This window comes from Ceratotherium simum, chromosome 7 (genome assembly GCF_057802395.1).
Source record: "Ceratotherium simum simum isolate JZ-2026a chromosome 7, ASM5780239v1, whole genome shotgun sequence".
In the NCBI taxonomy this organism is placed as follows: domain Eukaryota; kingdom Metazoa; phylum Chordata; class Mammalia; order Perissodactyla; family Rhinocerotidae; genus Ceratotherium; species Ceratotherium simum.
The window spans coordinates 34,971,268-34,985,779 of NC_141906.1; the positions used below are offsets into that span (position 1 = coordinate 34,971,268).

General features: G+C 48.5%; 1 protein-coding gene across 1 annotated transcript in view; it reads right to left on the reverse strand.

The window, feature by feature from the left end:
• Positions 1–14,512, reverse strand: part of TENM4 (teneurin transmembrane protein 4) — a 404,318-nt gene that overhangs the window by 271,549 nt on the left and 118,257 nt on the right. Inside the window, exon 4 of the mRNA XM_014790360.2 lies at positions 14,169–14,378. Within this exon, the coding sequence (XP_014645846.2) occupies positions 14,169–14,378 (210 nt within the window). The remainder of the gene's footprint in view (positions 1–14,168; positions 14,379–14,512) is intronic.

Sequence of the window (14,512 nt, forward strand, 5' to 3'; positions counted from 1 at the left end):
GTCTCTTTTAATCAGAGGAACCTCTCACCCACTCCAACACCCCTCCACTCCTTTTTTTCATGAGATTGACCTTTTTTTTTTTTCCTTTTTTTTGGTGAGGAAGATCAGCCCTGTGCTAACATCTGCCAACCCCCCTTTTTTTTTGCTGAGGAAGACTGGCCCTGGGCTAACATCCATGCCCATCTTCCCCCACTTTATATGGGACGCCGCCACAGCATGGCTTGCCAAGTGGTGCGTCGGTGCGCGCCCAGGATCCGAACCGGCGAACCCTGGGCCGCTGCAGTGCAGTGCGCACTTAACCGCTTGCACCACCGGGCCGGCCCCAAGATTGACCTTTTTGAAAAGTCCAGGCCAGTTGCCCCACAGACTGCCCTACATTCTGGATGTGTCTTGATTGTTTTCTCATGATTAGACTTGGGTTCCATGTTCTCCGCAAGCACACCGCACGTGTGATGGAATGTACTTCTTATTGCTTTGTATTAGTGACCACTAAATTTGGTCATTTTTTAAGGTGGCGATCCTTGATCTTCCCTCTGTCAAGGAAGCTTTTCTCTTTGTAATTAGTAAGTAATCTGTGACGCCAAGTCCAGTTTCCCAGAATCAGTTATCTAAACTGTTTCTGCCCTCTCACCTCCCATCCACCGTCCTCTGGTTTTAGCCACCACATTCTGAAAATACCCTTACCATGGTCACCAAAGGCCACGTAGATGCCAAAGCCAGTGGGCACTTTTCACGTTAGCATTCTTGACCCCTCGGCAGGCCTGGATGTTAGTGTTCAGAGCCCTTCTTGAGGGCAGGATCCCTGTCTTTCTCAGGTCAGTACTCCAGGGCCTAGCTCAGTGTTGGGCACACAGCAGGTGCTCAAGAAATCTCTGTCGAGTGAAGAAAGGAATTACAGACACCGAGAGGAAGCCAGGACTGGGAATCAGAAGATCCAGCTCCGCCGTTCTTCATACAAGGAAAGGGTCAATTTAAAGCAGTGGTTTTCATACTTGGAAAAAGTGTTTAATATTTGAAGTTTAATTTTAAATATTTAAATAGGCTCTGACTCAGAAGCAAATGGAGAAAACTGATAAAAGGAAGCTGCTTGGTTGAAGCAGGTAGTAAAGGCCCAAGGATGTGCACACTAGAGTGGGGGCTTGGGGGAGGGTCCCAGAGGTTCAAGAAGGAGGGAGAGGGGTAAATTCTAGTGGGTCCTGACCGCCCGCCTAAGACAACTGAACTGTAATCCGTAGCGTCAGGTTTCAGTGAAAGGTGCAGTTAGGAAAATTAATCTGGTCACTGTGGGTCTGATATGTCTGGGGAGGGAAACATGCAAAGTTAGGAAAGCCCAGTGCAGAGTCCAGGCAGGTGGAGGTGGCAAGTCAGGACTATCCTTGTCCCCTCTCTGTCTCGGTTTCCTCCTCTGAAGTCCTTTGTCGTCCTAACGCTCTCTGAGTCTTTCTCTTCCATTACTGCAACTGTTCCTCCTTGCTAGGCGGAGCAGCGCATCACTAGATGAAGAGCAAGGTTAGCACGGAGCGGTGGGGGCAGAGGCCTCCTGTGCTCTGAAGGGCTCGGGCCGTTTGCTCAGTGATTCGGTGACCTGAGAAGCCTGTCCATTGTCCAGGCTTTAAAGGGCCACTGCCCCTTACCGTTAACCCCACTCAGGACAAAGGCCATCACCAGCTCAGACAAATAAGCTGCTTAGCCAGACCTCAGGCATCATCTTGTCACCCACGCAGGGGCCCAACAAGGGCACCTTAGAAGAGCTGAGAGCCGAGAGCAACTCGGTGGTTTCCATTCAGGGGGATTCTGGCCAGGGGTTGGGCACTGCTGCCAAAATGCGCATGCAGCCTGCTCCTCAATGCAGGAGGGCGGGTGGGGGGTGAGAGAAATCTCTGATCTGCTGGGGAGGGTCCCCAAGACCTTTGGCTTCCTGAGGGTTGTTAAGAAAGGGGGACGAAGGCTTTCTGGAGGGAAGGCGGCCTGGTGGGGTAAGAAGAGGTTGGGTTGAGGAGCCAGGCACACCTGGGATGCAAAATGCCACTTGCTATCTGTGCGATCTTGGCCAAGTCATCGCACAGTTCTGAGGGTCAGTTCAGTAAAACAATAACCAGAACCACAACAACAACAGTTAACAGCAGTGTCCATTTATAAAGACTTGATGATGACCAGTACTTTGCTAAGTACTTTGCATACATTATTTCACACTTAATTCTAACACCTATGAGGTAGGTATTATTATTATCCCCATTTTACACGAGGAAAAATGGAAACTCAGAGGTTAAATCATTTGCTAAAGATCTCTGCGAATTATGGCGGAGCCAAAATTCAAACCTGTACTCTCAACTCTTCTGTTCTAGAGCCCGCCAGCCATATAGACTCAGGAGGGTGGGAAAGGGGAAGCACCTACTCAGTATCTGGCACCTGTAGGTGCTCCCTAAGGGGATGTGCTCTCTGTCACACAATCCAAAGGCGTGTCAGGCCCTCCTCGGTGTCTGAGGCTGCATTGCCACCTTCCCTGTCTCAGTGAGCTCTGAGATGAGTGGAGTACAGAGCAGCACGCCTGCCTTCAAGCCATGCTGCTCACTCCATCCCCACCTCAAACCCTGGGAAAATCAAGTCTCCTAAAGAGGCTGCTGCCTGAGAGTGGGAATGGGGTAGGGTAGAGATAGGCTCCTACCACACTAGTTTTTTCTTCATAGAGAGGAAGGCAGCCTCACCTTCCACCACCGCCCCCTGCTGCGGACCCCGTGTTCCCTTCACTCGTCCTCCATGCACATGGCTACACACGGAGGGCACAGATGATGTCTGATCGGAGCTCACTCTCCAGCACACAGTCCCACACAGAGTGCACACCTGCAAAGGTGTACTAAATGAATGACTGTCTGAGGAAATAAACACTTCAAGACCCCACAATTAGGCTGGGAGTTGGTTGCACACAAATAACTGACAGACCAAGTATGAACACCCAGGCTCCTCCTTAAACCAGAGCCCTGTCTTCGTCTGCTCGGGCTGCCATAACAAAGTGCCACAGGCTGGGTGGCTGAAACAACAGACATTTGTTTCTCAGAGTTCTGGACTCTGGGAAGTCCAAGATCAAGGTTCCATCAGGGTTTGCTTTCTGGTGAGAGCTCTCTTCCTGGCTTGCAGACGGCCACCTTCTTGCCGTGTCCTCACATGGCAGAGAGAGGGTGAGCTCTGGAGTCTCTTCCTCTTTTATAAGGACAGCGGTCCTTTCAGACCAGGGCTCTGCCTTTATGACCTCACATAACCTAATCACCTCCTTCAAGGACCCTTCTCCAAGACAGTCACATGGTGGGGGGTTTAGGGCTTCAACATATGAATTTGGAGGGGACACAGTTCAGTCCATAGCAGCCCTACAGATCCATTCCGGGCAGAGTCTGAATGTGTAAACTTGCCTGTGCTCCTCGGGAGTTACCCTCTTTCTCCGGGAGGGTCCCCTGAACCTCCCGCTTAGCATTAAACCTCTGTAGCCCCATATGCCCTGGTACACTTGCCTACCTTGTTCCCCTCAGGGAGGCCTGCTTTAGGGCAGAGCTGTTCAAGTGTGTGTCTGTCTCCCCAACAGCCAGTGGCTGAGCTGACTGCTTTCTACTCTCCGTGGGCCCTGGCACACAGTAGGTCTTTAATAATGATTTGCTGAATTGAATTGGTTCTGAAGGGTAAACAAGCTTCATTTCTTCCCATGTCTCTCCAAATCAGAAAGATCTTCCCCTGTTTTCACCTTAGAGTAACGAGGTTTTGTTGTGTTCAGAAGCCTTTGCTTCCAGCATCGCCAGACATTCTCCACAGGCCCTGTACTGGGCACCAGGAATGTTCTCTGTCCCTTCAAGAACTGTGTTCGTTTGCTGTGGCCACAGCTCCCCGGTGGGTGCACAAAAGCAAGCAGGTAGAGAGAGCGGGAGGGCCTCTGTGCAGAAGGGCTTTGGCCGCCACGCTGAGGAGTTAGGCCCTGAGCCCGCCAACAGCGGGAAACAAGTGGAGGGTCATCAGCAGGGGCTCTGTGATAGTGGTCTGGGCTTTCGAAGGATCACCCTGGGACAGTGTGAGGATGGATCAAAGGGAGAGAAGGGAGGCAGGGAGGCCGGTGGGGACGCTACTGCAGTGGTCCAGGGAGAGGAGAGTAGGAAATGTTTTGGCTAAGGGGAGCAGAATTCTGCAAAACTATCAAGTACTAAGTATCATCTCAACTTCCATCTTTGCTCATTCTCAGGATGACAGCAGATAAGCAGTCACAACTTAATGTTTGATCAGATAACCTCCTCACCAACTAAAAACATACTCCATTCTTTGCCAAAGATTCAAAGGGGAGGCCAGTAAACACTGAGTGCTCACTGTCATCTCAGTGACTTAGATGTTATCCCATCTCGTCTTCGAAACAACCCGAGACTGCTATTCTTATGCCCATTTTACAGATGGACAACTGCTGATAGGAGGTCACATAGCTGGGGGGAGGGGGATTTGGTTCACATCAGGTGTACACTCCCCCAGTGCCCCTGCTGTGGCAGCTGAAGAGGGGTCTCTGGAAGGGCAAATATGTGTGTTATTGTTGTTCACCTGTGCAGCAGCTTCCCAGAGTTATTTAAAGAAATAGGATCTGTTCAGGAGTGAGTGGGTGAAGCATAAGTGAATTACCAGTCATTTTCCTCTCCTTTCAACTCTGGGGGGAGGCCAGCTGACCAGAAGGAAAAGGCATCATAGCATTTCATCTGGTACCAAACAACACTCAGCTCCTGGAAACATGGGGGATGGAAGCGATGCAGGAGCTCCAGCAAGGACGGCTGAAGCTCTGTGTCAGAGGCCCCATGCTCTGTTTGTTTAGCTGCCTAGGGCTCACTCCAACCCCCTCCAGCTCCTCAATTGCTGGAAATTACACAGGAGGGGGATTAAAGCTCAGGACTCCCAGACAGAGCTGTTAATTGCTGTACCTCCTCCAAGCCTGGAGGGGTGGGAGTATAGGATCTGACTTCCTTCCAGAGGTATCTGGCCCAAAATATTTGAGTTCCAGAAGAGGAATAAAGAAACTAACATTCATTGGGCACCTATTATGTAGCAATCACCATGCTAGAAGCTTTGCCCATATTTTCTCATGTACACAACAATTTTGTGAAGTACTATTGAAACCAATATCTATTTGACAGAGGAGGAAACTGACACCCAGAGAGGTTAAGCAACTTGCCCACGGCCACACAGCACAGCAAAGGATCTGTAGGCCTCTGTAACCTATGTTTCCCTCCCATGGCTTACTCCACATTGTGCCGTTTCTGTTTTTCTTCTGGCTTCGGTCCTTCTATGCCTTTTAAAGCAGAGGGAATGTTTTTTAAGTTGTTTAATCTCAAACACCTATATAAATAATGGCAGTTGGGGGGGGGGAGGGGAGAAGGGAGGGGGAGAGGAGGGAGAAGAGGAAGCCACATGATTTTCTAGTCCAAACCGGGAGCCGTTAACCAGTAATGGGGGATCTAGCTGAGCTCAAAGCACCCAGCTCAGCCCTGATGGCAGGGAGAGAGGGCAGGCGCTGTGAGGGGGAGGGTGGGAACAGATCACTCAGGAAAGACCACACTTAGGAAAGGGAAAAAGGGTAGGTTCTGGGAGCAGCAAGAGATGTATATTCTCCAGGTGAGCAGGCTGTGGGGTGTAGCATTAACAGCCTAGACAGAGTACTAGAAAAACCCATGGAGCTGTGTATCCTATGGACATGATTTTAGGTGTCCAGACATTAAATCACACCAAATCGCATGAGGATAGCTTCCATTTTCTTTCCACCTTTTCGATGGTGTCGAGGAGGAAGTCTCAGTTTGGTACTAGTGTGTTTTTAACACCTAACACTTGCCAACGTCCCTATTTAACAAAGAGAAGCAAATCTCTGCTCAGTGTCCTGGAGCAGGCACTATCTCCCTAGAATGTGATAAGTGGCTTTTACTGTACTTATTTTTATAGCTCCCTTCTATTTATGGCAAGTGGATTGTGGCAGTAATATACGATTTCCTTTTAAAATAAGTGAATTCACTTAGGTAAAAAAAATTTGAAAAAGGAGGCAGTTTGAAGGAAAGTAAATAGCAGTGTAGGTGGGCACACCACGCTGTCAGGCTCTGACGGTGACACAAATGAACAAGGCTTGGGAAAGGCTGATCTAATCCAGTTCTCTCACTGCCAGACTAGAAAGGTGACGAACCAAAGGACAAGGCTCTGGCAAGGTCACACTGCAGGTTAGAGGCCGAGCTGGCCTCAGAGGCCAGGTCTGCTGCTCACAGGCATGTACCTTCTCGAAAGCAGGTTTCCATGATAACTCAGGTGGGGTTGCCATGTGGCTTCTCCAGGTCGGGTTTATAACCAGAAGACTAAGCTTACTTGGATGGCAGAGCCTCGCAGGTTGGATTGACCACCACCAGCAAACCCAAAACTTGTTCAAAGCTGTGCAGCTGAAGGGCAGCTCTATGCTAAGCTGCTTCCCTCTCTCAGCAAGTCTCATCCAGCGGACAGGACGGACAGCAGTGCTCACAACAATCCACATTCGGCCAACCTCACAGCACTGCGCTGTGGATCCGAGGAGACGACGGGGGTGAACGCGCTCTGGGAAGGTGAGGGCTATGCAAATGTTAGCTCTACTGATCTCCCAAACTCTCCTTGGCCTCCTTCCAGGCGCCTCTTCAACAATCTGGGCTCTAAAGTGTCAGGAGATGCTTTCAGATGTGGTCTGGTGTCCACTAGGGCCCCAGGGAGCAGGCCACTAACATTTCAACAGGGACACAAACCAGGCTTAGTTTCCAGATGGAAAAAGCCCGGACACATGTCTAATGTGCCTTCCTTGGGGGCCAGTCTAGGAATTCCTAGATCCAATCAAGCCATACACCAAAAATGTTATTTTTGTACCTTTTAATGCAATGGTATTTGGGGAAATTAGTGGAAAAGGAGCTGCAAAGAGTCTACAATTGTGTCACGTGAGTGACTAATTAGAGGGCCCTGGTTCTCCCAGGACGTTCAGTTACATTAATTCAAAATATGACCTGTTTATTTTGCAAGGTCAGGAAGAAGCCTTACCTCCTAGAAAAGCCAATGTGGCAATTAAATGAGTCACCAGAGTTTGCCTGAGGTAGCATATGAAAAAGCGCTTTGTAAACTGTACGAAAACAGACGTGACCCCTGTGTGGTTGTCCCCACTGCCCCCAATTAGGGGGGCGTAATCGTCTGCCTCTGGTGGGCGGCCACAGGTGAGGGCCTGTCTAGTTGAGAGAGGTACCTGGTAAGGTGGAAAGGGCCCTGGAACCTTGACTTTGCACTTGGGAAAATCCCTTCATCTCTGCGTCTCTGTGGTTATATCATGTATGCGGGTCACTGCACTGTTCCTAGGAGGGATGGTTTTGCGTGTGCGTGTGTGTGTGTGAGGGGATGCTGGCAGAAAGGAGGAAGATTGAATATCAACTTTATTTCAATTTTGATTTTAGCACCGACAAGTGCTCAGCAGTGAAGATACAGCCTCTGACAAGGCCCACCTCAAGGAACTTGCAGTTGAACACAGAAATTTGAGACATGGGAATAATCAGGTCCCAGACTGTTAGGGAGGAGTCTGCACAGAAGACAGCGGGGCATCAAACAAAGTGGGTCCATACACCTGAGGAGCAGTCAGGGAAGGTTCCTGAAGGACTCAGAGTTGCCGAGTTCTAGACTTTGGAGAATCGAGCACTCGGCCTCTTTCCTCCTGAATTCCCAGGCCTGCCAGCCAGCCAGCCTGCTGGCGCTGTCCTCCTGAGCTCCCACGTCTACAGCAGAGGGAGCTTGGCCTTTCCAAGTGGTCGTTGTGGATAAACAACAACAAGCACTTCTATCAAGCTTCCCAGTTAGCGACCTGCACCTGTACCCTGCCTTCTACTTATCAAGTTACCTAGTTATCTCTATACCCGTGGGCAAGTTACTAAACCTTTCTAACTCCCAGTACCATCATTTAAAAAAAGCACAATTCAGGATCACCATCCATTAGCCACCATTCCAAAATCCCAAAACTCCTAAGACTGAAAGTTTTATCAAAACTCTTTTGGTGGCAAAACCTGACCTGAACTGAACGTGAGGCTCAGTCTTTTTTTTTAACCCACCAGCATAACTATTATATATTTCACAGCAGAAATATCGACATGTTTGATTACTGTGGACCATCCCAGCACTCTAGGAATGTTAGGAAGAATACAGTATATGTGCTGTATTTTCTTTCTTAAATCTGAAAATTTCTAAATTCTGAAATGCATCTGACTCCAAGAGTTTCGTTTAGGGATTTTGACCCCATAAATTAGATACCTATTTTATAGTCCCTTCACTCCTCATCTGTCTGGAAAATGTCCACAAACATTTCGAATGTTATCATGAATGAACGAATGAATGAAGAAAGAAATTTTTCTTGCTACTAGGAGTTAGGTATTTAACTTCTCTACATAGCTAGTATAAGAATTTATTTACCAATAAGAGTCTTTCGATGCAACAGAGTTGAGAGGAGAGGTGAACGAAATTGCCTGAAATTATCACACGCTACATGACCTTTACCCTTGGAACTGGGGAAACACTCAGACTCAAGTACCTGTAGTTGGCACACGGAACAATGGAAATAGGTTTCATGAAATTCACAGAGAAAGGAGACAGAAATCTCACTGGACACTTCTCCTCAACAGTAGGAAACAGGCACAATTTTGCATTCTGATTTCACAAACTGACTTAAAAGGACCCTGGCAGACTCCCCCAGGGGAATCTGGATGGCTTCTAAATTAAGTTGAAATTTATGTTTTGTTTTGTTTTGTTTTTAAAAAAACACTTTTGGAAGGAGCTTGCATACATAGCAGTGTTTCCCATTTAGAAAGAAAAATAAACTCTCTTCTACCGGATTGGAAGTCAAAACAAAATAATCCCAGCTGCTTAAGACCCCGAGAAAGGCAATGAAACTGCCAAACAACAGTGATGCTGACCAGTGGGACCAGCCTGAGAAATGTGGAGGGCGAGGCAGGGGGGGCCCAGTGCTGGGGGTGGGGGGCGGTGGTGGGGGAGCCATGGACAGCCAGCATCCAGGGCTTGGCTCTCAGGAAGCAGCACTAAAATGCAGTGTCTGAGTCATCTGGTCTGATTCATCTTTGAAGCTCCCACGGGACTCACAGACACACAACGAAAGATTCTACTCTACGGTATCAGACGTGGGGTTCAAATCTGGCTCTACCACTCAGAAGCTGTGTGATTTAGGGGAAGTTTCTTAACCTCTATTGCCTCAATGAGACTAGAAACGGTGATGTTACAGGGTAGATACAAAGATTGAGTAAGAGTCAATGAGATAAAACACTTCTCACGTAAGTGTGTCATAAAGGCTTGCAAGGTGAATAATAGGAATCCAACAATTTGGAATTCTTTAAAAATCAGCTTTTCTTTGGTGGAATTCCTCTTCTCCAGTCTCCTACGAAGGAGGAGACATAGAAATAACAGGACTGGTATTGGAAACAAAACAAATCGCAAAAGAAAAAAGGAAGAAAACAGGGGCTTTGGAGTTTGGGTTTGGGTTTGAGTCTTTGCCAAGCCCCTTAAGAGGAGCTACGGGCCAGATTCTGGCCCTTGCGGGCGGGGCCTCAGTTACCTGAGCAGAGACATGGAGAGAAATGGAAGCTCAAATAAGATAATGCATGTAAAGAAAAGACTTACACACAGAAGGTGCTCATTACATATAAATTCTCCCACTCACCCCACCTCACCTAGGCTTTGAGAAACTGACAGCTTTCTCTGAGCGATTTATTCCCTGACCCTCTTAAATATTAACCCCCAAGTTTTTAAAGCTCCTATACTTTAGAATTTAGATTAGAACAATTCACGGAACATTTAATATTTATTCTGAAAAGTTTCCATGGGGTAGGGACAAATACCTACTTAATCCTAACCACTTCCTTAGCTTTTCAGCTGTGACTAGTTGATATTTTAGTGCAATTTTTCTTTATACATATCAGTGACTTCTCCCTGGGGGCAGATTAGGATTTTGATGACAGAAAGAGCTACTTCCCATTTTCTTTTCCGCAGGGACAATGAGCTTGTTCTGTAAGGCCCCATGCGTTCTCCTTGCACTTTACACGGGGATTTTAGCAGGGCTGCTCTGAGGCGTCCTAGTCCTGGGATCGCAGCCTTGGGCTGGAGTTGACACAGCTGTGGGCAGAGGGCCACTTGGGGAGCCACTGGTGAGCGCAGCCCGAGCTCCAGGGAAGGTTGGTTCCCAGAGGGTCAGCCCTCGCCTGCAGGGTGCTGAGTCAGCTCCCACCAGAGAAAACCGCTTCATTTTCACCCTTTTGGAGACTGAGAGGCCACCTTTGTCATTTAAAGTACATTCTGATTAAGTCTCAGGGGAAGCAGGCCTCTCCAGGAGCCAGAGCAATTGATCTGGTTAGGGTGGTCTCTAAAGCCTTAAATTGGCAGAAGGGAATGGGGGTGTGGAGATAGGAAAGAGAGACAAGGAAGTTTATCACCTTTACCATTTTTTTCCCCAACTTACCTTACGTTATTTAGGTCACATTGGTTTATAACATTATGTAAATTTCAGGTTTACATCATTATATTTCGGCTTTTGTATAGATTGCATTGTGTTCACCACCAAAAGTCTAGTTTCCATCCATCACCATACAGATGTGGCCCTTTACCCCTTTCGCCCTCCCCCCACCCCCTTCCTCTCTGGTAACCACTAATCTGTTCTCCGTATCTCTGTGTTTGTTTGTTTTTTTTTTATCTTCCACATGTGAGTGAAATCATTCGGTATTTGTCTTTCTCGGTCTGACTTATTTTGCTCAGCATAATACCCTCAAAGTTCATCCACGAAACTCTATAGCAACCTTGGAAGGTTTTCGCCATTTCACAGATGGAGCAAAGGATGATCTGAGAGGTTGGGTACTTTGCCCAGGGTCGCATATCTGGCGCCCAGTTGCAGAAGGTTCGACTCTATGGCTCCCGTTCTCTTGGCTGCACCGTGGTCCTTACAGTTTGTATTGCTCGATCATTCATTCATTCACTCATTAAACTAACACTACAGAGAAAGCATCTGTAAACCCAGCACCAAATTGTTAAAAGTGGTTGTCTCTGGGAGGAAGGATTACAAGAGAACTTCGCTTTTTACCTTTCTGTATTGTTTGAATGTTAACAAGCATTGTTACTTTTACAGTTGACAAAAAAAATAAAGATAATCCCATTCAAAGAATTTCACCTTTTTTTTTCTCATGGAAATAAAAATCAAACAAAACCTTGCAAACATTTATTGGGCCCCCTATGTAGCAGGGTCCACTCTTCACTCGCTAGTGCTGGGTCCATGCTAGCACCAGCGGGTTCTTTGGCTCATAGAAGACCTCTCAGTTTGGGCTTTCAGGAGACAGGAAGGTAGCAGGCAGGGTCCAGCTGCGGAGTGAGACTCACTGGCTCTCTCATGACCCACGAACCCCAGAGCAGCAGACCACTAAGGACCCAGACTCTCCCTTCAGGCATGGGGCACATTTATTACCAACCTTTAGAGTGACACACTCAGAGCAAGGCCCCAGGGAAGGAATCCGAGGTGACTCCAGGTGCCCTGGGATGCAGGAGCACAGAGGAACATAACTGAGCAGACAGCTGTAGGCCAAAGTCCCCCCATCTTCCCTGCACATCAATAATGCAATAATGCCATCCATTTGCTGCAGAACTTACAACAAAGCGATTGCTCTTGTTCAGTTAATTAGCAAAGGGACAGATTAAGGACTTTAATCTCCTGCCTTCTCTTTTACCTGCAAGGCTTATTTACTCAGAAATACACAAAGAATATCACTATGTGTGTGTGTGTGTGTGTGTGTGTGTACATATATTGGGGAAAATATATATATACACAATATATATATATGCGTATGTGTATAGATACTTGGAGAAAAAAAAATATATATATTTTACTCCCCAAGTAAGCTTAAGAAGGCTACTGGCTGGCACACCTCTGTCAGCACCATATGACACTGATAAAATCAGAGTACCTTAGAGATTGCTCCATCGTTAGCAAGATGGGGAAACTGAGGCCTGGAGAGGGACGGTGATTTGCCATGGACAAATAGCCAGTGAGCCAGAGACCTGGACTGGAACCCAGGTTTCCTCCCTCCTGTCCAGGGTTCCTGTTTCTGTGCATGGTTTGAAACACAGGCAGCTAAAAGGTGTAGAGGAGCAGTGACACTGAACCACCAAAGGGACAACACCCCCCTCAGGAGCACAGAGGGAAAAGGCCCAGGAGGGTGGTTTGGGTTTTTGGTTCCAGAGAATGCAGGGCCTAAGATCCTGTCAGAAGACAACCAACGGGCCAAAAACCTCCTCTCTGATTTTCAAAGTAAGGCTGGGAGAGGTCCCAGCTAGGGAAGGGCAGGGGAGGGCAGGAAATAAACCTCCTTTCTTTGTCATGAGGGGGTGATGTCTGGAGGGCCTCAACTCACCTCAGATGACTTGTACCACGTGGCCTTCCACACCCTTCCAAGGTTAACGCCTACTTACTGGCCAGGTTCTCAGGGCTAAAGAGCTGGGGCAGCATCCCCATCTCCCTGCTTCAGGTTCTTTGTCCGTGTTTTCTTTCTGCCCAGAATGTCCTTGGTTATTAATGCCCTTGGTTACTCTGCCTGACACACCCTACCTATTCCTTCAGGTCCAGCAACAGCCTCCTCCAGGAAGCACTTCCCGATTCCCTCAGGCAGAGTGGAGGCTCCCCTCCTCAGTCACCCATGGGCTAGATTCCCCCCTTCCTTATCACCTGGGGCTATAATAATCTACTCCCAAGAGAAAAGGAGTCTGACTTTTTGAGCATTAGTAAGTGCCAGGCAGTGTGATGGGAGCTTTCACACCAGGTTCTCTAACTCCTCTGGAGGGAGTGGGGTGGTGATGGGGCGTGACTAACATTTACTAAACTCCTCTCTCTCCCAGGCACTGTGAGAGCCCTGGTCATGAGGGGGGTCCTGTATGGCTGACATTACTTTTGCTTGAGGAAACAAGCTTGGAGAGGCAATGTGACTTGTCCCACAAACTCCCACAGCCATAAAGCTTACATTTAATGCAAAGATGTCTGCAGAGCCCATGGATCCTGCCTTATATCTCTTTGAATCTCTGCCTCCTTCTCTAGAACCTGGCCTGCAATTTAGTGCCGTACAGGCTCTTATAAAACAAATGTTTGCAAAATCAACACACAACCTGCAGTGTTATTTCTGGGGGAAGTCTCATTTCCTCTCCTCTTCTTCCAGAGTCAGGAAATCCTGGGGTCATTAGGGAGGTTCCAGGTTACCTCAAGTATATCAAGCCCCCCTTTGGGAAGCTTGAATCCCCTCCATAGCATCCTTGCAAAGAAGTGGACCGGCTTCTGCTGGACACAGAGAGGGCAAGCACTTTGGCCCATGTTACACAGCACCTGATCAGGGGCTAAAACCTGGATCTGCTGGCTCCTGGTCAGCCTGAGGCTCTTCCACCATACCCCCAACACCTCTTCTCCTTAAGAGAGTCAGGGCAGAGAGTAGAAGAAAAGTGCTGATTATGGGCAGATCCAGGCTTAGGCCCAGTGGCTCTGCAGCCAGCATTCAGCCTGCAGCTGCCTGGGACTTCAAGGCCCTCTGTCTCAGGGCAGTGTGAAAGCTGAGAACTTGCAAAGCCAGAACTAGGCTCCAGGTAGTATTCTTTCTCTCAGTTTTCTCATGGTTCGTGAGGACACAATAATATGGGTCACTGAAGCAGGGTTGTGAGGAGGATCCAATAAAGCAAGTGGCAGTGGCTGGCACAGTCCCTGGCACACAGTAGGTAGCCAACAGGTGCAGTTTTTGTTTTAACCTCTTTTCTTTTTCCGTGTTGATCTTTGTCTCTGTATCTTTGCCCGTCTGCGCCTCTACTGATGCTTCTGTCTCGTTGTGTCTGTCTGTGCAGCTCTGTCTGTGCAGCTCTGTCTGTCTGCTGTCACGGCGGTGGGGACAGCAGCTCCCCAACCCCCGCACACCCCAGTGGCGCGGCCGGGCAGGAGCAGGGCTGCTGGAGCTGCGGAGCTGCGTCAGGTCCCCCACAACCCCCAGCCCCCCATGCACCAGGCCCCTCCGCCCCTGCAAGTGGCCCAAGCAAGCAGATTAATCATCATTGCCAACGAAAGAAAAAAAAAAACCCACAAAAGTTAGGAAGAGAGAGCGACTTACCGTTCGCAGCGACCCCCAGGCTGACGGAGCCACTTTTAGCTAAGAATGAATTAGGGACAAACTCTTCCTCAGAGTCTGAGTCCGGGGTTGGCTGGGCCACACCGTTGCCTAGCAACCGCCTCTGGTTCTCATTGGGCGGAGGGGAGGGGGGCGGGGAGGGGGACTGCTCAATAGGGGTTGATGAAGCGGATGAACAATGCAAGGGAGCACCTGCGAACCACAAAGACAAACACAGACAGAAAAAAAATAATGAAAATTGGTTTTGAGGCACACGGGGAGGGGGAGGGAGCAAAATAAAACACGCATCAACGGCGGGAGGGGGGCTTTCAACACCCGGCGATCTA